The sequence below is a fragment of the Salmo salar genome, chromosome ssa06, assembly GCF_905237065.1.
Source record: "Salmo salar chromosome ssa06, Ssal_v3.1, whole genome shotgun sequence".
In the NCBI taxonomy this organism is placed as follows: domain Eukaryota; kingdom Metazoa; phylum Chordata; class Actinopteri; order Salmoniformes; family Salmonidae; genus Salmo; species Salmo salar.
In genome coordinates this window covers 74,958,156-74,983,992 of record NC_059447.1, presented here as the reverse complement: position 1 = coordinate 74,983,992, position 25,837 = coordinate 74,958,156, and the positions used below count along the sequence as shown (strand labels likewise).

General features: G+C 43.1%; 1 protein-coding gene across 5 annotated transcripts in view; it reads right to left on the bottom strand.

The window, feature by feature from the left end:
• Positions 1–25,837, bottom strand: part of LOC106608062 (1-phosphatidylinositol 4,5-bisphosphate phosphodiesterase beta-1) — a 278,537-nt gene that overhangs the window by 188,496 nt on the left and 64,204 nt on the right. For all 5 annotated transcript variants that reach the window (XR_001329372.2, XM_045720987.1, XM_045720988.1 and 2 more), the window contains exon 3: positions 11,212–11,280. Coding sequence is in view for 4 of the 5 variants with exons in the window: in XM_045720987.1 (XP_045576943.1) it covers positions 11,212–11,280 (69 nt within the window). In the remaining variant the exon portion in view is untranslated. The remainder of the gene's footprint in view (positions 1–11,211; positions 11,281–25,837) is intronic.

Here is a 25,837-nt window from a genome sequence, read left to right as displayed (position 1 = left end):
CTAAAGTTTCTAAAACTGTTTGAATGGTGTCTGTGAGTATAACAGAACTCATATGGCAGGCCAAAACCTGAGAAGATTCCATACAGGACGTGCCTTGTCTGACAATTTGTTGTCCTTCTGTTGCATCTCTATCTAAAATACAGCATCTGTGCAGTAACGTGACACTTTCTAAGGCTTCCATTGGCTCTCTAAAGGCGCCAGAAAGTGGAATGGGGTGTCTGCTGTCTCTGGGCAACGTACAGCAGCTCTGTTTGTGAGTGGTCAGCCTGGGGACAGTGAGACTGAGATGCGCGTTCACGAGACTACTCCATTTTTTTCTTTCAGCCTTTGAATGAATACCACGTTGCCCGGTTGGAATATTATCGCTATTTTACGAGAAAAGTAGCATAAAAATTGATTTTAAACAGCGTTTGACATGCTTCTAAGTACGGTAAAGGAATATTTTGAATTTTTTTGTCACGCATGAACAAAACGGCGGTATTTCGATATAACTATGGATTATTTGGAACAAAACAACATTTGTTGTTGAAGTAGAAGTCCTGGGAGTGCATTCTGACGAAGATCAGTAAAGGTAATCCAATTTTTCTAATAGTAATTCTGAGTTTAGGTTGTCCCAAACTTGGTGGGTGTTAAAATAGCTAGCCGTGATGGCCAAGCTATGTACTCAGAATATTGCAAAATGTGCTTTCGCCGAAAAGCTATTTTAAAATCGGACATAGCGATTGCATAAAGGAGTTCTGTATCTATAATTTATCAAATAATTGTTATGTATTCTGTCAACGTTTATCATGAGTAATTTAGTAAATTCACCAGAAGTTTTCGGTGGGTATGCTAGTTCTGAACATCACATGCTAATGTAAAAAGCTGTTTTTTTATATAAATATGAACTTGATTGAACAAAACATGCATGTATTGTATAACATAATGTGCTAGGAGTGTCATCTGATGAAGATCATCAAAGGTTAGTGCTGCATGTAGCTGTGGTTTGGGTTTATGTGACATATATGCTTGCTTGGAAAATGGCTGTGTGATTATTTGTGTCTATGTACTCTCCTAACATTATCTAATGTTTTGCTTTCGCTGTAAAGCCTTTTGGAAATCGGACAACGTGGTTCGATTCAGGAGAAGTGTATCTATAAAATGGTGTAAAATAGTCCTATGTTTGAGAACTTAGAATTATGACATTTTGTGGTTTTAACCTCTTGGCGTTCCCCTAGGATAGGGGGCGCTAAAGCGATTTTTGAAAAAAATGTGTGCCCATTTTAAACGGCCTCCTACTCAAACTCAGAAGCTAGGATATGCATATAATTAATACTTGTGGATAGAAAACACCCTAAAGTTTCTAAAACTGTTTGAATGGTGTCTGTGAGTATAACAGAACTCATAAGGCAGTCAAAACCCCGAGACAGATGGAAACAGGAAGTGGAATTCTGAATTGCGAACTCAACTTCATCACGTTGCCTATTAACCTGTTAGGGCTAGGGGGCAGTATTGACACGGCCGGATAAAAAAACGTACCCGATTTAATCTGGTTACTACTCCTGCCATTAACTAGAATATGCATATCATTATTGGCTTTGGATAGAAAACACCCTAAAGTTTCTAAAACTGTTTGAATGGTGTCTGTGAGTATAACAGAACTCAAATGGCAGGCCAAAACCTGAGAAGATTCCATGCAGGAAGTGGCCTGTCTGACAAATTGTGTTTCATCTTGGCACTTTTTATTGAAGACTGAGGATCTTTGCAATAACGTGACACTTCCTATGGCTCCCATAGGCTCTCAGAGCCCGGGAAAAAGCTGAACGATATCGAGGCAGCCTCTGGCTGAAACACATTATCGCTTTTGGCAAGTGGCCGATCAGAGTACTATGGGCTTAGGCGCGTGCCCGAGTCGACCGAATGCTTTATTTTCTTTCGTCTGTTTACCTAAACGCAGATTCCCGGTCGGAATATTATCGCTTTTTTATGAGAAAAATTGCATAAAAATTGATTTTAAACAGCGGTTGACATGCTTCGAAGTACGGTAATGGAATATTTCGATTTTTTTTGTCACGAATTGCGCCATGCTCGTCACCCTTATTTACCCTTTCGGATAGTGTCTTGAACGCACAAACAAAACGCCGCTGTTTGGATATAACTATGGATTATTTTGAACCAAACCAACATTTGTTATTGAAGTAGAAGTCCTGGGAGTGCATTCTGACGAAGACAGCAAAGGTAATAACATTTTTCTTATAGTAAATCTGACTTTGATGAGTGCTAAACTTGCTGGGTGTCTAAATAGCTAGCCCTGTGATGCCGGGCTATCTACTGAGAATATTGCAAAATGTGCTTTCACCGAAAAGCTATTTTAAAATCGGACATATCGAGTGCATAGAGGAGTTCTGTATCTATAATTCTTAAAATAAATGTTATGCTTTTTGTGAACGTTTATCGTGAGTAATTTAGTAAATTCACCGGCAGTGTTCGGTGGGAATGCTAGTCACATGCTAGTCACATGCTAATGTAAAAAGCTGGTTTTTGATATAAATATGAACTTGATTGAACAAAACATGCATGTATTGTATAACATAATGTCCTAGGAGTGTCATCTGATGAAGATCATCAAAGGTTAGTGCTGCATTTAGCTGTGGTTTGGGTTTATGTGACATATATGCTTGCTTGGAAAATGGCTGTGTGATTATTTGTGTCTATGTACTCTCCTAACATAATCTAATGTTTTGCTTTCGTTGTAAAGCCTTTTTGAAATCGGACAGTGTGGTTAGATTAACGAGAGTCTTATCTTTAAAATGGTGTAAAATAGTCATATGTTTGAAAAATTGAAGTTTTTGCATTTTTGAGGTTTTTGAATAACGCGCCACGGGATTACACTGGCTGTTACGTAGGTGGGAGGATTTGGTGCCACCTACCCTAGAGAGGTTAATCACACCATGAGCTATGGTTCATTGAGCACTTCCTATTGCTTCCACTAGATGTCCCCAGTCTTCACAAATTGGTTTGAGCCTTCTACTGTTAAAATTGAATGAATGAGACGCTGTGGAACGTGGTCACACGGAGAGGGCCATCACCATTATGACGCCGGCGCCCCTGGTTACCCTCCCCTTTCGAAACGTTTTGAAACACAATGCAATCGTCCCCCTCGAATCTTATTGGCTCTCTTGTTGAAAAACGCCCTGAAGATTTATGTTATACAACGTTTGACATGTTTGAACGAACCTAAATGGGGAAAAAATGCATTTTCTCGAAATGGCTGTCCCGTGGCCGACGAAGCATTTGGATCAGCAAACGGGACGGAGGCCGCACAGGGGTTAAATTTGGCACTCTGATTTGTCACTGGCTTTTGAATAGTGTGGGACGATTTCGTCCCACCTCCCCTAGAGATGTTAAATATGCTCCCTCTAATTCTCCCATCTCTCTCTCTCTCTCTCTCTCTCTCTCTCTCTCTCTCCTTTCCCAGAGGACCTGAGCCCTAGGACCATGCCCCAGGACTATCTGGCCTGAAGACTCCTGCCTGTCTCCAGTTTCACCTGTTCTGACTATGGAACCCTGACCTGTCCACTGGACGTGCTACCTTGTCCCGGACCGGCTGTTTTCGACCCTCTCTCTCTCTCTCTCTACCGCACCTGCTGTCTCGACCTCTGAATGCCCAGGGCCCTCAGTTCTCATCCCGGTTCTGGAAGGCGTTCTACACCCTTATTGGGTCATCGGCCAGCCTGTCCTCCGGATTTCATCCCCAGTCCAACGGCCAGTCAGAGCGCGCGAACCAAGACCTGGAAACGACACTACGGTGCCTCGTCTCAACCAACCCCACTACCTGGAGCCAACAACTGGTCTGGGTGGAGTATGCCCGGAACACTCTTCCCTGTTCAGCCACTGGATTCTCCCCTTTTCGAGTGCTCCATGTGGTGTTGCCCCCACTCTTCCCGGAGCAAGAACAGGAAATCAACATACCCTCGGCCCAGATATTTGTCTGCTGCTGTCGGTGTACCTGGAGAAGAGCCCGAGCGGCTCTTCTCAAGACCAACTCCAGGTATCGTAGACAAGCGGACCGCAGCCGGCTCCCCGCTATCAGCTTGTGCAGAGGGTACAGCTATCAACACGGGACCTGCCCCTCCGGGTGGAGTCCCGCAAACTTTATCCCCGTTTCATTGGTCCCTTCTCCATCTCTAGAGTCCTTAGTCCCATTGCTGTTTGTCTTCTGTTACCCCGTACCCACCGTATACACCATATTTGTCATGTGTCCAGGATTAAGCCCTTGTCTCACAGTTCTTTGTCTTCTGTTTCTAGGCCCACCCCCTTCTCACTGTGTACGCCATCCGGCGTACACAGTGAGACGCCTCCTGAGTGTTAGAACACGGGGCAGGGGTTTCCAGTACCTAGTTGACTGGGAGGGTTATGGCCTGGAGGAGAGGTGCTGGTTCCCCACTAAGGACATCCTCATCGCCAACTTTCACCGCAGGCAACCAGGTCAACCAGGTATGCGCCAAGGTAGCAAGCAGGTGGCGCCCCTGGGGGGGGGGTACTGTCACACCCTGATCTGTTTCACCTGTCCTTGTGATTGTCTCCCCCACTCCAGGTGTCACCCATCTTCCCTATTACCCTCAGTGTATTTATACCTGTGTTCTCTGTTTGTCTGTTGCCAGTTCGTCTTGTCTTGTCTTGTCTTTCTAGTCCTCCCGGTTCTGACCTTTTGCCTGCCCTGACACTGAGCCCTCCTGCCTGACCATTCTGCCTACCCCTGACCTCGAGCCTGCCTGCCGCCCTGTACCGTTCGGACTCTGACCTGGTTATGAACACGTGCCTGACCTCGACCTGCCTCTTGCCTGCCCCTCATTGTTAACCTCTCATTGTTAACCTCTCTACTCAACAGCCAGTGGAATCCCGTGGCGCGTTATTCAAATACCTTAGAAATGCTATTACTTCAATTTCTCAAACATATGACTATTTTACACCATTTTAAAGACAAGACTCTCGTTAATCTAACCACACTGTCCGATTTCAAAAAGGCTTTACAACGAAAGCAAAACATTAGATTATGTCAGCAGAGTACCCAGCCAGAAATAATCAGACCCCCATTTTTCAAGCTAGCATATAATGTCACATAAACCAAAACCACAGCTAAATGCAGCACTAACCTTTGATGATCTTCATCAGATGACACCCTTAGGACATTATGTTATACAATACATGCATGTTTTGTTCAATCAAGTTCATATTTATATCAAAAACCAGCTTTTTACATTAGCATGTGACGTTCAGAACTAGCATTCCCACCGAACACTTCCGGTGAATTTACTAAATTACTCACGATAAACGTTCACAAAAAACATAACAATTATTTTAAGAATTATAGATACAGAACTCCTTTATGCAATCGCTATGTCCGATTTTAAAATAGCTTTTCGGCAAAAGCACATTTTGCAATATTCTGAGTAGATAGCCCAGCCATCATGGCTAGCTATTTTGAACCCCACCAAGTTTGGCCCTCACCAAACTCCGATTTACTATTAGAAAAATTTGATTACCTTTGCTGTTCTTCGTCAGAATGCACTCCCAGGACTTCTACTTCAATAACAAATGTTGGTTTGGTTCAAAATAATCCATAGTTATGTTCAAATATCCTCTGTTTTGTTTGTGCGTTCAAGACACTATCCGAAGGGTGACGAAGGGTGACGCGCCCGATGCGTTTCGTGACAAAAAAATTCTAAATATTCCATTACCGTACTTCGAAGCATGTCCACCGCTGTTTAAAATAAATTTTTATGCGATTTTTCTCGTAAAAAAGCGATAATATTCCGACCGGGAAACCCTGTTTACGTTCAAAGACAGAGAACGTTCAAACATGGTGTCGCCTCGTGCACGAGCCTCAGTCTCATTGTCCTCTGATCGACCACTATCCAAATGCGCTATTGTTTTTCAGCCAGGGGCTCCAAAGGCATCATTCACCGGTTTGCCGCCTTCTGAGAGCCTATGGGAGCCGTAGGAAGTGTCACGTTACAGCAGAGATCCTCAGTTTTCAATAAAGAGAGTGTAGAAGCCCAAGAAATGGTCAGAGAGGGTGCTTCCTGTAAGGAATCTTCTCAGGTTTTTGCCTGCCATATGAGTTCTGTTATACTCACAGACACCATTCAAACAGTTTTAGAAACGTTAGGGTGTTTTCTATCCAAAGCCAATAATTATATGCATATTCTAGTTTCTGGGCAGTAGTAATAACCAGATTAAATCGGGTACGTTTTTTATCCGGCCGTGCAAATACTGCCCCCTACCCTAGAGAGGTTAAATAAATAACAGAGACTCTAACCATCTGCCTCCTGTGTCTGCATCTGGGTCTTGCCTTGTCGTTATAGTTTGAGTCTTAACTGCTAGGGAAGAGAAGACAACGCTTCTACTAGTCAGACTCAAATCTCACAGGCACAAACATGACTCCAGTCACGTTCCCACGGTAACCTGACATTTTTTGCCTCATCTGTGATATTTTGGTTAAAAGACTCTAGTCACTAAAAGTGTAATTAAACAATTTACCACATTACTTCTTAATAGTAATACATTTATTGTTTTAGAAACATTACAAAGCATGCTCATCTGTTTTGTTGTGTTTTGTTGGTGTAATTTTAGCAGAAAAATAAATATTTGGGCTGGTAAAAAATCTGAGTGACTGTACATTTTATGCCCTGCTCAGGAGGTATGGCCTCTCTCCTCTGAGCTGTTAGAATGCATCCTCTCAGTGTGGTTTCATTGACTGTATTACACCAGAGATGTAACAATGGGCTCTGACCCTTATTATGTACTTATCTCTCTTTCTGAGAAGGAGGAGAATGAGACCACCAAGATGACAGTGTAAAACCATTTTCACTGATATTGCATCAGTTCATCGGCAAAGGAACCCATGTTTTTTGTAAGTAATTTGCAGGAGAATTTACAAGCAAAGTGCAGATGAATTAAAACAGTTGAGTCATTGGTCAGGGAATTTAAAGGCAAAGTGAACCAGAATACAAACAGTGTTATAGTAAAAAGTGTAAAATGTGATCATATTACTCCAGTGCTAGCCTCTCTACACTGGCTTCCTGTTAAGGCAGGTAACCTACAAAGCATTACATGGGCTTGCTCCTACCTGTCTTTCCGATTTGGTCCTGCCGTACATACCTACACGTACGCTAGGGTCACAAGACGCAGGCCTCCTTACTGTCCCTAGAATTTCTAAGCAAACAGCTGGAGGCAGGGCTTTCTCCTATAGAGCTACATTTTTATGGAATGGTCTGCCTACCCATGTGAGAGATGCAGACTCGGTCTCAACCTTTAAGTCTTTATTGAAGACTCATCTCTTCAGTAGGTCCTATGATTGAGTGTAGTCTGGCCCAGGAGTGTGAAGGTGAACGAAAAAGCACTGGAGCAACGAACCACCCTTGCTGTCTCTGCCTGGCCGGTTCCCCTCTCTCCACTGGGATTCTCTGCCTCTAAACCTATTACAGGGGCTGAGTCACTGGCTTACTGGTGCTCTTCCATGCCGTCCCAAGGAGGGGTGTGTCACTTTAGTGGGTTGAGTCAATGACGTGATCTACCTGTCTAGGTTGGCGTCCCCCCTTGGGTTGTGCCGTGGCGGAGATCTTTGTGGGCTATACTCGGCCTTGTCTCAGGATGGTAAGTTGGTGGTTGAAGATATCCCTCTAGTGGTGTTGGGGCTGTGCTTTTGCAAAGTGGGTGGGGTTATATCCTGCCTGTTTGGCCCTGTCCGGGGGTATCATCGGATGGGGCCACAGTGTCTCCTGACCCCTCCTGTCTCAGCCTCCAGTATTTATGCTGCAGTAGTTTATGTGTCGGGGGGCTAGGGTTAGTCTGTTATATCTGGAGTACTTCTCCTGCCTTATCCAGTGTCCTGTGTGAATTTAAGTATGCTCTCTCTAATTCTCTCTTTCTCTCTCTCGGAGGACCTAAGCCCTAGGACCATGCCTCAGGACTACCTGGCATGATGACTCCTTGCTGTCCCCAGTCCACCTGGCCGTGCTGCTGCTCCAGTTTCAACTGTTCTGCCTGCGGCTATGGAACCCTGACCTGTTCACCGGACGTGCAACCTGTCCAAGACCTGCTGTTTTCAACTCTCTAGAGACAGCAGGAGCGGTAGAGATACTCTCAATGATCAGCTATGAAAAGCCAACTCACATTTACTCCTGAGGTGCTGACCTGTTGCACCCTCGACAACTACTGTGATTATTATTATTTGACCATGCTGGTCATTTATGAACATTTGAACATCTTGGCCATGTTCTGTTATAATCTCCACCCGGCACAGCCAGAAGAGGACTGGCCACCCCTCATAGCCTGGTTCCTCTAGGTTTCTTCCTAGGTTTTGGCCTTTCTAGCGAGTTTTTCCTAGCCACCGTGCTTCTACACCTGCATTGCTTGCTGTTTGGGGTTTTAGGCTGGGTTTCTGTACAGCACTTTGTGACATCAGCTGATGTAAGAAGGGCTTTATATTTAAATTTTATTGATTGATTAAAGCTGCAATATTTAACTTTTCGGGTGACCTGAACAAATTCACATAGAAATGTGAGTTATAGATCTGTCAAACTCATTGAAAGCAAGTCTAAGAAGTGGTAGATCTGTTCTATGTAAGCTATTTCTATGCTTCCCGTTCTTTAGTTTAGTTTTTGCGTCTCTTACTTACGGTTTTGTACACCAGCTTCAAACAGCTGAAAATACAATATTTTTGGGTTACTGAAAATATATTTCACAGCGGTTTAGATGGTACAATGATTCTCTGCACTGCTTGTTTTGTCATATAAACTGAAATTAGGTGAACTATTAGAATTTTTGTAACCAGGAAATGGTGGAGCGATTTTTGCAAATTGCACCTTTAAAGTGAAGCATGAATGGCTTGAGAGCCATAGACAATTCCATATTTGGCCTGGAATTGTCCCCAAATATGCCTGACAGATTCTCTGACGGTTGCAGACAGTTTGCCAATGTGAGAATGTGTACATATTCCTATGAGATTGGTTACAACCAACTAAAAATACAGTTTGGCGTCAAAAGCAACAGCTGCCAGTGTGTTGGTATGCATCATTAGCAGGCTGTCTGATCTTCAGTCTGCTCTTAAAAGGAGAGCATCACAAAGGGCCATTCCATCCAAATACTACAATTTAATATGTTGTTTACCATAGCAATTATTGATTCGTGCCAACGGTCGTTATGTCAAAGTCTCCTTGACTCCTAGCAGCTGTAGCCAGAATGCGACACTCAGACACACCCAAGGCCATGACATTGCTCAATAACACTAGGCTGTGCCTCGTTTGAAGTATTGCTTGTTTATATGTTCTCTGTTTATGTGTCGAGGGGTTTGGAGCATAGCAAATTAATTTGCTTTGTAAAGATGACAAGACAATAACTATTCTATTCTGTTCTATACTATTCCCTATGCCAGTCTGGCAGATCTGACTAATCTGGGGGTATTTCTGTGAGCAAATGACTACACACATACACACACACCATTGCACAGTGATATCCAGTTCTGTATCCATCTGCAGATATATTCAAATGTCCGTGTCAGATCCCCACAGCACACAGAGCTGTGTCTCTGTCTCTCTCTTGCTCTTTCACCTCATATTCCTGTCCAGCCTCCATAAAACTAAAGAAATATCCTATTAGCTTGTCTGTCTTTCAGTATTTCTCATAAAGCCCTGTTATATATCCTATTAGCTTGTCTGTCTTTCATGATTTCTCATAAAGCCCTGTTATATATCCTATTAGCTTGTCTGTCTTTCAGTATTTCTCATAAAGCCCTGTTATATATCCGATTAGCTTGTCTGTCTTCCAGTTTTTCTCATAAAGCCCTGTTTATTATCCGATTAGCTTGTCTGTCTTGCAGTATTTCTCATAAAGCCCTGTTATATATCCTATTAGCTTGTCTGTCTTCCAGTATTTCTCATAAAGCCCTGTTATATATCCTATTAGCTTGTCTGTCTTTCAGTATTTCTCATAAAGCCCTGTTATATATCCGATTAGCTTGTCTGTCTTCCAGTATTTCTCATAAAGCCCTGTTATATATCCGATTAGCTTGTCTGTCTTCCAGTATTTCTCATAAAGCCCTGTTATATATCCTATTAGTTTGTCTGTCTTCCAGTATTTCTCATAAAGCCCTGTTATATATCCTATTAGCTTGTCTGTCTTCCAGTATTTCTCATAAAGCCCTGTTATATATCCTATTAGCTTGTCTGTCTTTCAATATTTCTCAGAAAGCCCTGTTATATATCCTATAAGCTTGTCTGTCTTTCAGTATTTCTCATAAATCCCTGTTATATATCCTATTAGCTTGTCTGTCTTCCAGTATTTCTCATAAAGCCCTGTTATATATCCTATTAGCTTGTCTGTCTTTCAGTATTTCTCATAAAGCCCTGTTATATATCCTATTAGCTTGTCTGTCTTCCAGTATTTCTCATAAAGCCCTGTTATATATCCTATTAGTTTGTCTGTCTTCCAGTATTTCTCATAAAGCCCTGTTATATATCCTATTAGCTTGTCTGTCTTTCAGTATTTCTCATAAAGCCCTGTTATATATCCTATTAGCTTGTCTGTCTTCCAGTATTTCTCATAAAGCCCTGTTATAAACTTTGGAACTGAGTTTTTGGCAGAAAGGCAATAAGGCTGTGTTTAGACAGGAAGCCCAATTCTGATATTATTTTCACTAATTGGTCTTTTGACCAATCAGATCAGTTCTGAAAAAGATCTGATGTGTGTCAAGTTCATCGTAAGAAGGAGACCAAGGTGCAGCGTACTTAGAGTTCCACATGTTTAATAAATATGAAACTCACCAAAACCAATACAGAAGAAAACGAAACGTGACGTTCTGGGCTGCTCACAGGCAGCTACAAAAAAACAAGATCCCACAATCACAGGTGGGAAAAAGGGCTGCCTAAGTATGATCCCCAATCAGAGACAACGATAAACAGCTGCCTCTGATTGGGAACCATACTAGGCAAACAAAGAAATAGCAACATAGATATGCCCACCCAAGTCACACCCTGACCTAACAAAATAGAGAATAAAAAGGCTCTCTAAGGTCAGGGCGTGACAATGTGAAAAGATCTGATGTGATCTTTTTAGTGGAATTAGTGGAAAAAAGATCAGAATTGGTCTGCGTGTCTAAGATACACAGATGTACATCTGAATCCATTTGAATCATGCACTGAGCAGAAATCACTGGTCTGACTGTCTTACCTTTGGCGTTTTTGTGCATTTTCCATTCCTGGCGTCCTTGATGTAGGCAATGTCCAGGAGATCAGTGTCCTGTAAACAAGCAACAGAAATAGAGTGGTAAGATTCAGTCACATGTGGGTTTGTCCAGTGGGTGTGTGTGTGCACGTGTGTAAGATAGTGGATAGGAAACACATCAGCCTTTGTTGCCTGGGGAAACCCTTTGGAGAGGATGTGATGTGTCACCTAGTCTAGAAACACAAACACTCACTGTCATACAATAACACACTCACTGTCTTACGGGGCGGCAGGTAGCCTAGTGGTTAAAGCGTTGGACTAGTAACTGAAAGGTTGCAAGATCGAATCCCTGAGCTGACAAGATAAAAATCTGTCGTTCTGCCCCTGAACAAGGCAGTTAACCCACTGTTCCTAGGCCGTCATTGAAAATTAGAATTTTTCTTAACTGACTTGCCTAGTTAAATAAAGGTAAAAGAAAAAAAGAAAAATAACACACTCACTGTCGTACAATAACACACTCACTGTCGTACAATAACACACTCACTGTTGTTCAATAACACACTCACTGTTGTTCAATAACACACTCACTGTCGTACAATAACACACTCACTGTTGTTCAATAACACACTCACTGTTGTTCAATAACACACTCACTGTCGTACAATAACACACTCACTGTTGTTCAATAACACACTCACTGTCGTACAATAACACACTCACTGTTGTTCAATAACACTCACTGTTGTTCAATAACACACTCACTGTTGTTCAATAACACACTCACTGTTGTTCAATAACACACTCACTGTTGTTCAATAACACACTCACTGTTATTCAATAACACACTCACTGTCGTACAATAACACACTCACTGTTGTTCAATAACACACTCACTGTTGTTCAATAACACACTCACTGTTGTTCAATAACACAATCACTGTTGTTCAATAACACACTCACTGTTGTTCAATAACACTCACTGTTGTTCAATAACACACTCACTGTTGTTCAATAACACACTCACTGTTATTCAATAACACACTCACTGTTGTTCAATAACACACTCACTGTCGTACAATAACACACTCACTGTTATTCAATAACACACTCACTGTTATTCAATAACACACTCACTGTTGTTCAATAACACACTCACTGTTGTTCAATAACACACTCACTGTTGTTCAATAACACACTCACTGTTGTTCAATAACACACTCACTGTTGTTCAATAACACACTCACTGTTGTTCAATAACACACTCACTGTTGTTCAATAACACACTCACTGTTGTTCAATAACACACTCACTGTTATTCAATAACACACTCACTGTCGTACAATAACACACTCACTGTTGTTCAATAACACACTCACTGTTGTTCAATAACACACTCACTGTCGTACAATAACACACTCACTGTTGTTCAATAACACACTCACTGTCGTACAATAACACACTCACTGTCGTACAATAACACACTCACTGTCGTTCAATAACACACTCACTGTTATTCAATAACACACTCACTGTTGTTCAATAACACACTCACTGTTGTTCAATAACACACTCACTGTTATTCAATAACACACTCACTGTTATTCAATAACACACTCACTGTTGTTCAATAACACACTCACTGTTGTTCAATAACACACTCACTGTTGTTCAATAACACACTCACTGTTATTCAATAACACACTCACTGTTGTTCAATAACACACTCACTGTTATTCAATAACACACTCACTGTCGTACAATAACACACTCACTGTCGTACAATAACACACTCACTGTTATTCAATAACACACTCACTGTTATTCAATAACACACTCACTGTTGTACAATAACACACTCACTGTTGTTCAATAACACACTCACTGTTGTAAAATAACACACTCACTGTTGTTCAATAACACACTCACTGTTGTTCAATAACACACTCACTGTTGTTCAATAACACACTCACTGTTGTTCAATAACACACTCACTGTTGTTCAATAACACACTCACTGTTGTTCAATAACACACTCACTGTTATTCAATAACACACTCACTGTTATTCAATAACACACTCACTGTCGTACAATAACACACTCACTGTCGTACAATAACACACTCACTGTTGTTCAATAACACACTCACTGTTATTCAATAACACACTCACTGTTGTTCAATAACACACTCACTGTTGTTCAATAACACACTCACTGTTATTCAATAACACACTCACTGTTGTTCAATAACACACTCACTGTTGTTCAATAACACACTCACTGTTGTTCAATAACACACTCACTGTTATTCAATAACACATTCACTGTCGTACAATAACACACTCACTGTCGTACAATAACACACTCACTGTTATTCAATAACACACTCACTGTTATTCAATAACACGCTCACTGTTGTTCAATAACACACTCACTGTTATTCAATAACACACTCACTGTTATTCAATAACACACTCACTGTCGTACAATAACACACTCACTGTCGTACAATAACACACTCACTGTTATTCAATAACACACTCACTGTTATTCAATAACACACTCACTGTTGTACAATAACACACTCACTGTTGTACAATAACACACTCACTGTTGTTCAATAACACACTCACTGTCGTACAATAACACAGTCACTGTCGTACAATAACACACTCACTGTTGTTCAATAACACACTCACTGTTATTCAATAACACACTCACTGTTGTTCAATAACACACTCACTGTTGTTCAATAACACACTCACTGTTATTCAATAACACACTCACTGTTATTCAATAACACACTCACTGTTGTTCAATAACACACTCACTGTTGTTCAATAACACACTCACTGTTGTTCAATAACACACTCACTGTTATTCAATAACACATTCACTGTCGTACAATAACACACTCACTGTCGTACAATAACACACTCACTGTTATTCAATAACACACTCACTGTTATTCAATAACACACTCACTGTTGTTCAATAACACACTCACTGTTATTCAATAACACACTCACTGTTATTCAATAACACACTCACTGTCGTACAATAACACACTCACTGTCGTACAATAACACACTCACTGTTATTCAATAACACACTCACTGTTATTCAATAACACACTCACTGTTGTACAATAACACACTCACTGTTGTTCAATAACACACTCACTGTTGTACAATAACACACTCACTGTTGTTCAATAACACACTCACTGTTGTTCAATATGTCCTGATGTCCTGCCAAACAGTGGATTCAGACACACACACTCATCAGTGCACAGACACACACACACATCAGTGCACAGACACACACACTCATCAGTGCACAGACACACACACTCATCAGTGCACAGACACACACACACTCATCAGTGCACAGACACACACACAGTGATGATGTACCTGTGAGCTTTTTCTCTCATTCTCTCATCACACAAATGGAGTGCTGTTTGTTGCAGACATTGCTAGCTTTCTACAGTCTGATATCGCTAGTCCCATCAAACAATCTTGCATTGTGAAAAGAACAAACGCCAGAGTCTCACTTACTGTATGCCTATTTGGAAAGAAATGATTAGTATTTGTCTTCTTTTTGTTTGGTAACACCAACCTGTCTCTCACCTCCGCTCAGAAATGGCTACGAGGGGAGCAGCACGCGCCGGTCAAGTTTACGACTCTATCCACAGGTTTCGCACCTTTCGTTATTTGGTGTGTGTTGGCATCCTACGTAGTGTATGTGTATATTAGCACTCTGACTAGGCTGGGCTGAATGACTAGAGGTCAATGGAGCAGGCCATTACAGGGTTCTACTCAAGCCTTACTCTCAACGAAGCATCTCTCTCTCTCTTTCTCTCTCTACCTCTGCTCTCTCCTTTTCTCTCCCTCTCTCTCTCTTGCTAATGAAAGGAGGATATGAGAAAGGAACCATATTAGGATTTACATATGTCTCTCTCCACCAGGGCTCTCACTAACCACATCTGAAATACACAGCACCCCTGCTCCGAATGGAGGTATAGACTTCACTAACGATCTATTATTGATTCAGAGTTCCACATTCCATTTGAGAGTTCCATGTTCCACAAAGGCACCAGTGAGAAGAACACACGGTCTTAGCTAGTCTAAAAGCACTGTTGATGTTACTCAAAGTGGGGGCACTGAAATATTGACAATACATAGAGGCATTGGAGGCTGCCTGACATGGGCAAGTGTTCTGGTTCTCGGTCTATGGGATTAAAAGAACACAATTACATTTACATTTAAGGGAGCACCCCCACCTATTAACATCGACGGGACAGCAGTGCAGAAGATGGAAAGTTTTAAGTTCCTCGGTGTACATATCACGACAAACTGAAATGGTCCACGCACACAGACAGTGTGGTGAAGAAGGCGCAACATGGCCTCTTCAAATCAAATCAAAGTTTATTTGTCACGTGCGCCGAAAACAACAGGTGTAGACCTTACAGTGAAATGCTTACTTACACGCTCTAACCAATAGTGCAAAAATGGTATTAGGCGAACAATAGGTAAGTAAAGAAATAAAACAACAGTAAAAAGACAGGCTATATACAGTAGCGAGGCTATAAAAGTAGCGAGGCTACATACAGACACCGGTTAGTCAGGCTGATTGAGGTAGTATGTACATGTAGATATGGTTGAAGTGACTATGCATATATGATGAACAGAGAGTAGCAGTAGCGTAAAAGAGGGGTTGGTGGGTGGTGGGACACAATGCAGATAGCCCGGTTAGCCAATGTGTGGGAGCACTGGTAGGTCGGCCCAATTGAGGTAGTATGTACATGAATGTTTAGTTAAAGTAACTATGCATATATGATAAACAGAGCGTAGCAGCAGCGTAAAAAGAGGGTTGGGGGAGCACACAATGCAAATAGTCCGGGTAGCCATTTGATTACCTGTTCAGGAGTCTTATGGCTTGGGGGTAAAAACTGTTGAGAATCCTTTTTGTCCTAGACTTGGCACTCCGGTACCGCTTGCCATGCGGTAGTAGAGAGAACAGTCTATGACTGGGGTGGCTGGGGTCTTTGACAATTTTTAGGGCCTTCCTCTGACACCGCCTGGTGTAGAGGTCATGGATGGCAGGCAGCTTAACCCCTGTGATGTACTGGGCCATACGCACTACCCTCTGTAGTGCCTTGCGGCAGAGGCCGAGAAATTGCCGTACCAGGCAGTGATGCAACCAGTCAGGATGCTCTCAATGTTGCAGCTGTAGAACCTTTTGAGGATCTCAGGACCCATGCCAAATCTTTTTAGTTTCCTGCGGGGGAATAGGCTTTGTCGTGCCCTCTTCACGACTGTCTTGGTGTGTTTGGACCATTCTAGTTTGTTGTTGATGTGGAGACCAAGGAACTTGAAGCTCTCAACCTGCTCCACTACAGCCCTGTCGATGAGAATGGGGGTGTGCTCGGTCCTCCTTTTCCTGTAGTCCACAATCATCTCCTTAGTCTTGGTTACGTTGAGGGATAGGTTGTTATTCTGGCACCACCCGGCCAGGTCTCTGACCTCCTCCCTATAGGCTGTCTTGTCGTTGTCTGTGATCAGGCCTACCACTGTTGTGTCGTCTGCAAACTTAATGATGGTGTTGGAGTCGTGCCTGGCCATGCAGTCGTGGGAGTACAGGAGGGGACTGAGCACACACCCCTGGGGAGCTCCAGTGTTGAGGATCAGTGTGGCAGATGTGTTGCTACCTACCCTCACCACCTGCCCGTCAGGAAGTCCAGGATCCAGTTGCAGAGGGAGGTGTTTAGTCCCGGGATCCTTAGCTTAGTGATGAGCTATGAGGGTACTATGGTGTTGAACGCTGAGCTGTAGTCAATGAATAGTTTTCTTTTGTCCAGGTGGGAAAGGGCAGTGTGGAGTGCAATAGAGATTGCATCATATGTGGATCTGTTTGGGCTGTATGCCAATTGGAGTGGGTCTAGGGTTTCTGGGATTATGATCTTGATGTGAGCCATTACCAATCTTTCAAAGCACTTCATGGCTACGGACGTGAGTGCTACGGGTCTGTAGTCATTTAGGCAGGTTGCCTTTGTGTTCTTGGGCACAGGGACTATGGTGGACTGCTTGAAACATGTTGGTATTACAGACTCAATCAGGGACATATTGAAAATGTCAGTGAAGACACCTGCCAGTTGGTCAGCACATTCCCGGAGCACACGTCCTGGTAATCCATCTGGCCCTGCAGCCTTATGTGTGTTGACCTGTTTAAAGGTCTTACTCACGTCAGCTACGGAGAGCGTGATCACACAGCCGTCTGGAACAGCTGGATTTACCAAATGGAGGGTGAGGGAGAGCTTTGTACGCGTCTCTGTGTGATCTCGAATTTTTTTCCCCCTCTGTTTGCACATTTAACATATTGATAGAAATTTGGTAGAACTGATTTAAGTTTCCCTGCATTAAAGTCTCCGGCCAATAGGTGCGCAGCCTCTGGGTGAGTGGTTTCCTGTTTGCTTATTTCCTTATACAGCTGACTGAGTGCGGTCTTAGTGCCAGCATCTGTCTGTGGTGGTAAATAAACAGCCACGAAAAGTATAGCTGAAAACTCTCTAGGCAAGTAGTGTGGCCTGCAATTTATCACAATATACTCTACTCAACCTCAGGAGGCTGAAAAAATGTGGCTTGTCACCGAAAACCCTCACTAACTTTTACAGGTGCACAATTGAGAGCATTCTGTCGGGCTGTATCACCGCCTGGTACGGTAACTGCACTGCCCGCAACCGCAGGGCTCTCCAGAGGGTGGTGCGGTCTGCACAGCGCATCACCGGGGGCAAACTACCTGCCCTCCAGGACACATACAACACCTGATGTCACAGGAAGGCCAAAAAGATAATGAAGGACAATAACCACCCGAGCCACTACCTGTTCACCCCGCTTCCACCCAGAAGGCGAGGTCAGTACAGGTGCATCAAAGCTGGGACAGAGAGATCGAAAAACAGCTTCTATCTCAAGCCATCAGATTGTTAAACAGCCACCACTAGCACAGAGGCGGCTGCCTACCTACAGACTTGATATCATTGGCCACTTTAATAAATGGAACACTAGTCACTTTAATAATGCCACTTTAAGAATGTTTACATATCTCTATTTACTCATCTCATACAGTATGTATATACTGTATACTGCATCCTTCACTAACTATTCTTTACTATCTATTGCATCTTAGCCGCTCTGTCACTGCTCATCCATTTATTTTATACTTATATATTCTCATCCCATTCCTTTACTAGATTGTGTGTATTCGGTTTTGTTGTGGAATTGTTAGATATTACCTATTAGATACTGCTGCACTGTCGGATCTAAAAGCACAAGCATTTCGCTACACTCGCAATAACATCTGCTAACCATGTGTATGTGACCAATAGAACTTGATTTGTTTTGACATTTTACTGATGTAGATGTTCATATTTAAAGTGATTTACAATAAGTGCATTCAATGAAGGTAAAGCAACCACCAAATCACATTAAATCAAATCATGTATCCCTCCACTTAAAAATATGTGTGAAGACAATTATTTGGGGTCAAAAATGACTAAACTAACTGTGATTGGTGGAAAGGACGAGACAGAAGCATCACAAGTAATCTGTCACCGACTAAGGTCATGAGAATGACACGCAGCCATCACAGTCAAATGGTTAGGGAGAGAGAGAGCCTATCTTTCTATGCTATTTCACGCTGATTTGCTACAACGTTGTCTCTGATACGAGCTGTTATATGATTATGTGTAAACTGAACTCCTTACCCTGGTCAGAAGGAAACCCTGTCTGCACTTTATTCCCTACATAAGGCACTACTTTTGACTAGAGCCCTCCGCCATATGGTCCCGGGTCAAATAAAGTGCAATTTGTAGGGAATAGGGTGCCATTTGGAACGGAAGCCTACCTTTCTGGAGTCTGAGCCTCGGGTCAAAGCAGTCAACCTGCTATGACTAATTCTCTCTCTGTCTCTCTCCATCTCTCTTGCTCTCTTTTCTTTCTGTCCATCTGTCTCTCAATCTAGCTGTTGGAGATTGAGGCCATGAGGTGGAGAATGACCCTGGCTGAGCAGTGAACTGACTGGCTGCTGTCCCAAATGATACCATATTCTCCATATACTACACCACTTTTGATCAGGGCCCATAGGCATAAACCAACAACTGACACTATCCAGAAAGTCAAGCCATATATAGTTATAAGAACAATCCAGATGGAAGGAATACACCTTGTTTGATTATGTGACGCACATATCCATATGATGATTACTACAGGAGCACTTTATTTTTACCTCTACACTCCTTTAACAACTGGAGACTTATCTCTCCCTCTCTAACTTTAAACATCAGCTGTCAGAGCAGCTTACCGATCACTGAACCTGTACATAGCCTATCTGTAAATAGCACACCCAACTACCTCATCCCCAAATTGTTATTTATCCTCTTGCTCTTTTGCACCCCAGTATCTCTACTTGCACATGATCATCTGCACATCTATCACTCCAGTGTTAATGCTAAATTGTAATTATTTTGCCTCTATGGCCTATTTATTCCCTTACCTCCCTAATCTTCCACATTTGCACAACTGTACATAGATTTTTCTATTGTGTTATTGACTGTACGTTTGTTTATGTGTAACTCTGTGTTGATGTTTTTGTCGCACTGCTTTGCTTTCTCTTGGCCAGGTCGCAGTTGTAAATGAGAACTTGTTCTCAACTGGCCTACATGGTTAAATAAAGGTGAAATAATATTATTATTTTTAAACAACATGTACACTACATGACCAAAAGTATGTGGACACCTGCTCGTCGAACATCTCATTACAAAATCATGGGCATGAATATGGAGTTGGTCCCCCCTTTGCTGCTATAACAGCCTCCACTGTTCTGGGAAGGCTTTCTACTTGATGTTGGAATATTGCTGCGGGGACTTGCTTCCATTCAGTCACAAGAGCATTAGTGAGGTCGGGCAACTGATACTGGGCGATTTGGCCTGACTCGCAGTCGCCGTTCCAATTCATCCCAAAGGTGTTCAATGGGGTTGAGGCCCGAGCTCTGTGCAGGCCAGTCAAGTTCTTTCACACCGATCTCGACAATGTCATTGTATGCTGTTGCGTTTAGATTACTCTTCACTGGAACTAAGGGGCCAAGCCCGAACCATGAAAAACAGCTCCAGAACATTATTCCTCCTCCAGCAAACTTTAGAGTTGGCACTATGCATTGGCGGTAGGTAATGTTCTCCTGGCATCCGCCAAATCCAAACTTGTCCGTCGGACTGCCAGATGGTGAAATGCAATTCATAATTTCAGAGAATGAGTTTCCACTGTTCCAGAGTCCAATGGCTGCAAGCTTTACACTACTCCAGCCAACGATTGGCATTGCACATGGTGATCTGAAGCTTGCTTGCGGCTGCTCGGCCATGATAACCCATTTCATGAAGCTCCAGACGAACAGTTCTTGTATCCACGTTGCTACCAGAGGCAGTTTGGAACTTGGTAGTGAGTGTTGCAACCGAGGACAGACGATTTTTACACGCTTCATGCTTCAGCACTCGGCGGTCCCGTTCTGTGAGCTTGTGTGGCCTACCACTTTGTGACTGTGCCGTTGTTGCTGCTAGAGGTTTCGAATTCACAATAACAGCACGTACAGTTGACCGGGGCAACTCTAGCAGGGCAGAAATGTTACAAACTGACTTGTTGGAAAGGTGGCATCCTAAGGACAGTGCCACATTGAAAGTCACTGAGCTCTTCAGTAAAGCCATTCAACTGCCAATGTTTTCCTATGGAGATTGCATGGCGGTGTACTCAATTGTATACACCTGTCAGCAACAAGGAGTCGCTAGAGCGCAATTAGCCAAGTGAAGCTCCCCCCGGCCAAACCCTCCCCTAACCCGGACGACGCTGGGCCAATTGTGTGCTGCCTTATGTGACACAGACTGTGCAATGTCAGCGCAAGAACTGTTCGTCTGGAGCTTCATGAAATGGGTTTCCATGGCCTTCAGGGGACCATGACAAAACATCCCAAGGATGTCCTAAAAACGTCCTCGGGGATGTCCCCGGGACAAATCAGGAACTAGACAATACCTCCAGGAGACCATGAAACAACATCCCAAGTACATGCTAAAAAAAAGTCCTTGGAGACATCCCTGGAACAAACCGGGAACTAGACAAAACTTCCATGGAACCATGACACAAAGTCCAAAGAACATCCTAAAAACGTCCTTGAGGACGTCCCCGCGACAAACTGGGAAATAGACAAAACCTTCAGGGGACCATGACACAACGTCCAAAAAACATCGTAGAGGATGTCCCTGTGACAAACCGGGAAATAGACAAAACCTCTAGGGAAGCATGACACAACGTCCCAAGAATGTTTAGGATACCTTCAGGGGACCATGACAAAATGTCCAAAGAACATTCTAAAAAAGTCCCTGTGGAAAACCGGGAACTATAAAAAGGTCCCCCAGAGAACGCTCCCTTGGGACCATCACGCAATGTCTTCAGGACTAGTCAAATTAAAGTCCTGAGAACGTCCTAAAAAGGTCCTGATATGGTCCTCAGTGATGTCCTGGGAACATACAGGGAACTAGACAAAGGTCCCCTGGAGAACGTTCACTTTTGGACCATTATATAACATTCTTAGAACGTCCTCAGAACATCAGTGGAATAACCTCAGGCTAAAACCCTTAAGGGACCTAATGGGAACGCCAAATGTCCCTGCTGGGAATGTGCTAGCTAGGTGCCTAAAGAAGGAAGCAGTGGGGCTAATACGAAGACACACTGAAGCCTATGGTGAACAAACTGAGCTCACTTATCCAGGATCAGTACTCCACAGAATATAAAACTGCTAGGATTTTAACTGGCTTCTCAGTATGTTGATTAATATGCTTATTCATGCAATGTCATGATCTGTCAAAAATTCATGATCTTATTTTGCTATTTTCTCACATTGCTGTTAAATTCTATTCACGCATTGAATTTGGATTCATTCTTTAAATCCCATTTCTTTTCGATTTGCATGTCTTGTCTATTCCAACATCTCTGAGGTTATTAGTGTATGCAACAACACAGCCAAGAGAGCTTATTAGAATACACATCACGTTCAGGGAGCTGGCAGGGCCAGCCAGAGAACCAGGGGAAATTAATGAACATGCTTAACCTGCACTGCCCTGAGGGTATCACTTCCTGTGCCTCTCTGTTTCCCTGTGGTTCCCAGCTGTGTTTCCCTGTGTTTTTCTGTTTCCCTGTGGTTCCCTGTCTGTTTCCCTGTGTGGTTCCCTGTCTGTCTGTTTCCCTGGGTCTCTATGGGTTTCTCTCTATATCCCTGTGTGTCCCTCTGTGTCTCTGTTTCCCTGTGGTGTCCTACTCTGTCTCGCTGTGTACCCTCCTTCCCTCTGTCTCTCTGTGTCTTTTTCCCTCTATCTAACTGTGTCTCTCTGCTTCTCACTGTGTCTCTGCTTCCCTGGGTGTGTGTCTCTGTGTTTTTCTGTCAATATAAAGGCCAGTGATAACCCAGCTAGCACATTTGGTTCCTTGGACGTTATGGAAACTTCCGTTTTTGGTTTCACATTGGTTGTGGGAACGAAGCCATACGTTTCCTGACCGATAAAACTGAATGTTTTTTTAAATGTTCTGAAGAAGTGAAAAATGTGCCTGTTCAGGGAACTATTATTTTTGTAGGTTACAGGGAGGTTCTGAGAACATTTTACTCTGGTTCCTTGAACGTTTTCCTGGGAGTTTTGAGAATAGAATGTATGTTTTTAAATTACATTCTTAGAGCTTTCTCTGAACATTGCTAAAGTTTTCTTGTGTTTTTTCTGGAAAGTTTTCTTAATGTTCCATGCACATTTTGAGAAAATAACTTTAAATAGAACCATGAGGCAACCTCCAGGAAACGTTACGCTGAAGTACTGAAATACCCACAGAAGAATGTTGTTTCTTAACGTTCTCTGGACTATTTGAGAACATTCCCAATGTCAAAACAGTCGGAGAACGTTCCTAGAACATGACTAAAATTAAATGTAACCATGTTTGAACTTTTCGGAAACGTTCTGTTAAGTAATGAAATACTAGTTATTTGTTGTCAGGTTCCTTAAATGTGCTGAGAATGTTCCAAAGCCAAGCAACTATCCTGCACCATTCTCAGAAAGTTGTGGGAAAGTTCTATGCAAAACAACCATAGGACAACCACGCTCTCACCAAGCTCTAAGAAACATAATGGTTCTCAGAATGTGGTATCTAGGAATCTATTAGGGTTTGCGTAGGATATGTGTACATGTGCAAATGTGATGAGTACAATAATGTGCTGTAGCGCAATCAAGATCAGACTATCTGGTGTAGATTGCCTACGGAGCTGTGAAGGGAACGGCACCTCCATACCTTCAGGCTCTGATCAGGCCCTACACCCAAACAAGGGCACTGCGTTCATCCACCTCTGGCCTGCTGGCCCCCCTACCTCTGAGGAAGCACAGTTCCCGCTCAGCCCAGTCAAAACTGTTCGCTGCTCTGGCACCCCAATGGTGGAACAAGCTCCCTCACGACACCAGGACAGCGGAGTCAATCACCACCTTCCGGAGACACCTGAAACCCCACCTCTTTAAGGAATACCTAGGATAGGATAAAGTAATCCTTCTAACCCCCCCCTTAAAAGATTTAGATGCACTATTGTAAAGTGGTTGTTCCACTGGATATCATAAGGTGAATGCACCAATTTGTAAGTCGCTCTGGATAAGAGCGTCTGCTAAATGACTTAAATGTAATGTAAATGTAGATCTAGTTTGCTTTTATTTCAAGATGGATAGATAGGCCTCCCAAGTAGCGCAGTGGTCTAAGGCACTGCATCGCAGTGTGCCACTAGAGATTCTTGGTTCAAGTCCAGGCTCTGTCGCAGCCGGCCGCGACCGGGAGACTCATGGGGCAGCGCACAATTGGCCCAGTGTCGTTCGGGGAGGGTTTGGTCGGCAGGGATGTCCTTGTCCCATTGCGCACTAATGACTCCTGTGGTGGGCCGAGTGTAATGCACACTGACACAGTCACCAGGTGTACGGTGTTTCCTCTGACACATTGGTTTGGCTGGCTTCCGGGTTAAGTGGACATTGTGTCTAGAAGCAGTGTGGCTTGGTTGAGTTTTGTTTTGGAGGACGCACTGCTCTCGACCTTCACCTCTCCCGAGTCTGTACAGGAGTTGCAGCGATGAGACAAGACTGGAACTACCAATTGGATACCACAAAATTGGGGAGAAAAAGGGGTAAACAAAAAAAAAAACATGGGTAGATGGAAGGAGAGAGGATAAAGGAATAGGAGTGAGAGATGGAGAGCGGTGATCAAGTGAATGAGGGATGGAAGAAGAGAGAACGAATAGAGGATGGAGAGGGAGAGAGGGTCGCCGAGAGGGAAAAAAAGTGAACAAGCGAGGGAGAGATGGAGTGAGGGAAGCGTTGCTGACAGCCACAGGGGTAGCTAGCTCATTTAAAGAGCAGCATGGTTGACAGCGCCCAGGTTACAAACGGATGTGCGCTCCGCAGGGTTCCTACAGAGAGAGAGAGAGAGAGAGAGAGAGAGAGAGAGAGAGGTGAGGAACAGCTTGCATAGGTAAATGAGAATTGAGTGAGAGACTAGGTTGGTGGAATGGGGGAGAGATTTAGGGGAGGGGTGAGTGAGAAATATAGGAATAGTGAATTAATGCTTTAGAGGGAAAGAGGAGGAATGATAACAATTTGTTCTGATTTAATGCAGAGTGCATAGTAACTCCATGGGAACTAACTGCTCCTTGGGCTGGAGGGGAGATGGATTCAGTTCTTCAGAGTATTGAAGAATGATTAAGACAGGACAGACGAAGGAATGTCAGCACATAAGAGTGTTGACTCCAAACTAGAAGAGCAAACTGGCAATTCCAATAGTTTCCATTTCACTTAAAAAAACATGCGACTCTTAAATCACCTAGCCAGACAGATAGGGCTTTCCACAGCGCTGACAGGCTAAGCTGACATGCTAGGCTGACATGCTAGGCTGACATGCTAGGTTGACATGCTAACTCCATGCAATATAAAATAACTGGGTCTATATTGGGCTCTAAAGGTATTACTGTCTGTCTGTCTGTCTGTCTGTCTGTCTGTCTGTCTGTCTGTCTGTCTGTCTGTCTGTCTGTCTGTCTGTCTGTCTGTCTGTCTGTCTGTTTGTCTATAATTTCCAAAATAAGAAGTGACAAATGGACAAAAACAATTCCGCCCATATTCAGTACTACTACTACTACTACTGTTTTAAGATCTGTTAAACAAACCAGGGCCCATATTCACAAAGCGTCTCAGAGTAGGAATGCTGATCTAGCATCAGTTTTGCATTTTACATCATAATGAATAAGAAGGGGAACGTGATCCTAAATCAGCACTACAATTCTAAGGTGTTTAATGGATACTGTCCAATACTAAAACCAAAGATTCATACTGTATTTATTCGAATGCCAGCCTCTCCGATCCCAAATCTCAGCACAAGCAGCCAACACCGGGAACAGCTGTGGTTCCTAAGGAAGCCAGACGTTGTCAGGCAGATATGAGTGGAAGGAGGGGCAGGAGTGGAGGTCATTGCTGTATTCACAGTCTAAGCTGCCTCTTATAATGGCCTGCTGTACAATCTGCAGCTACCTG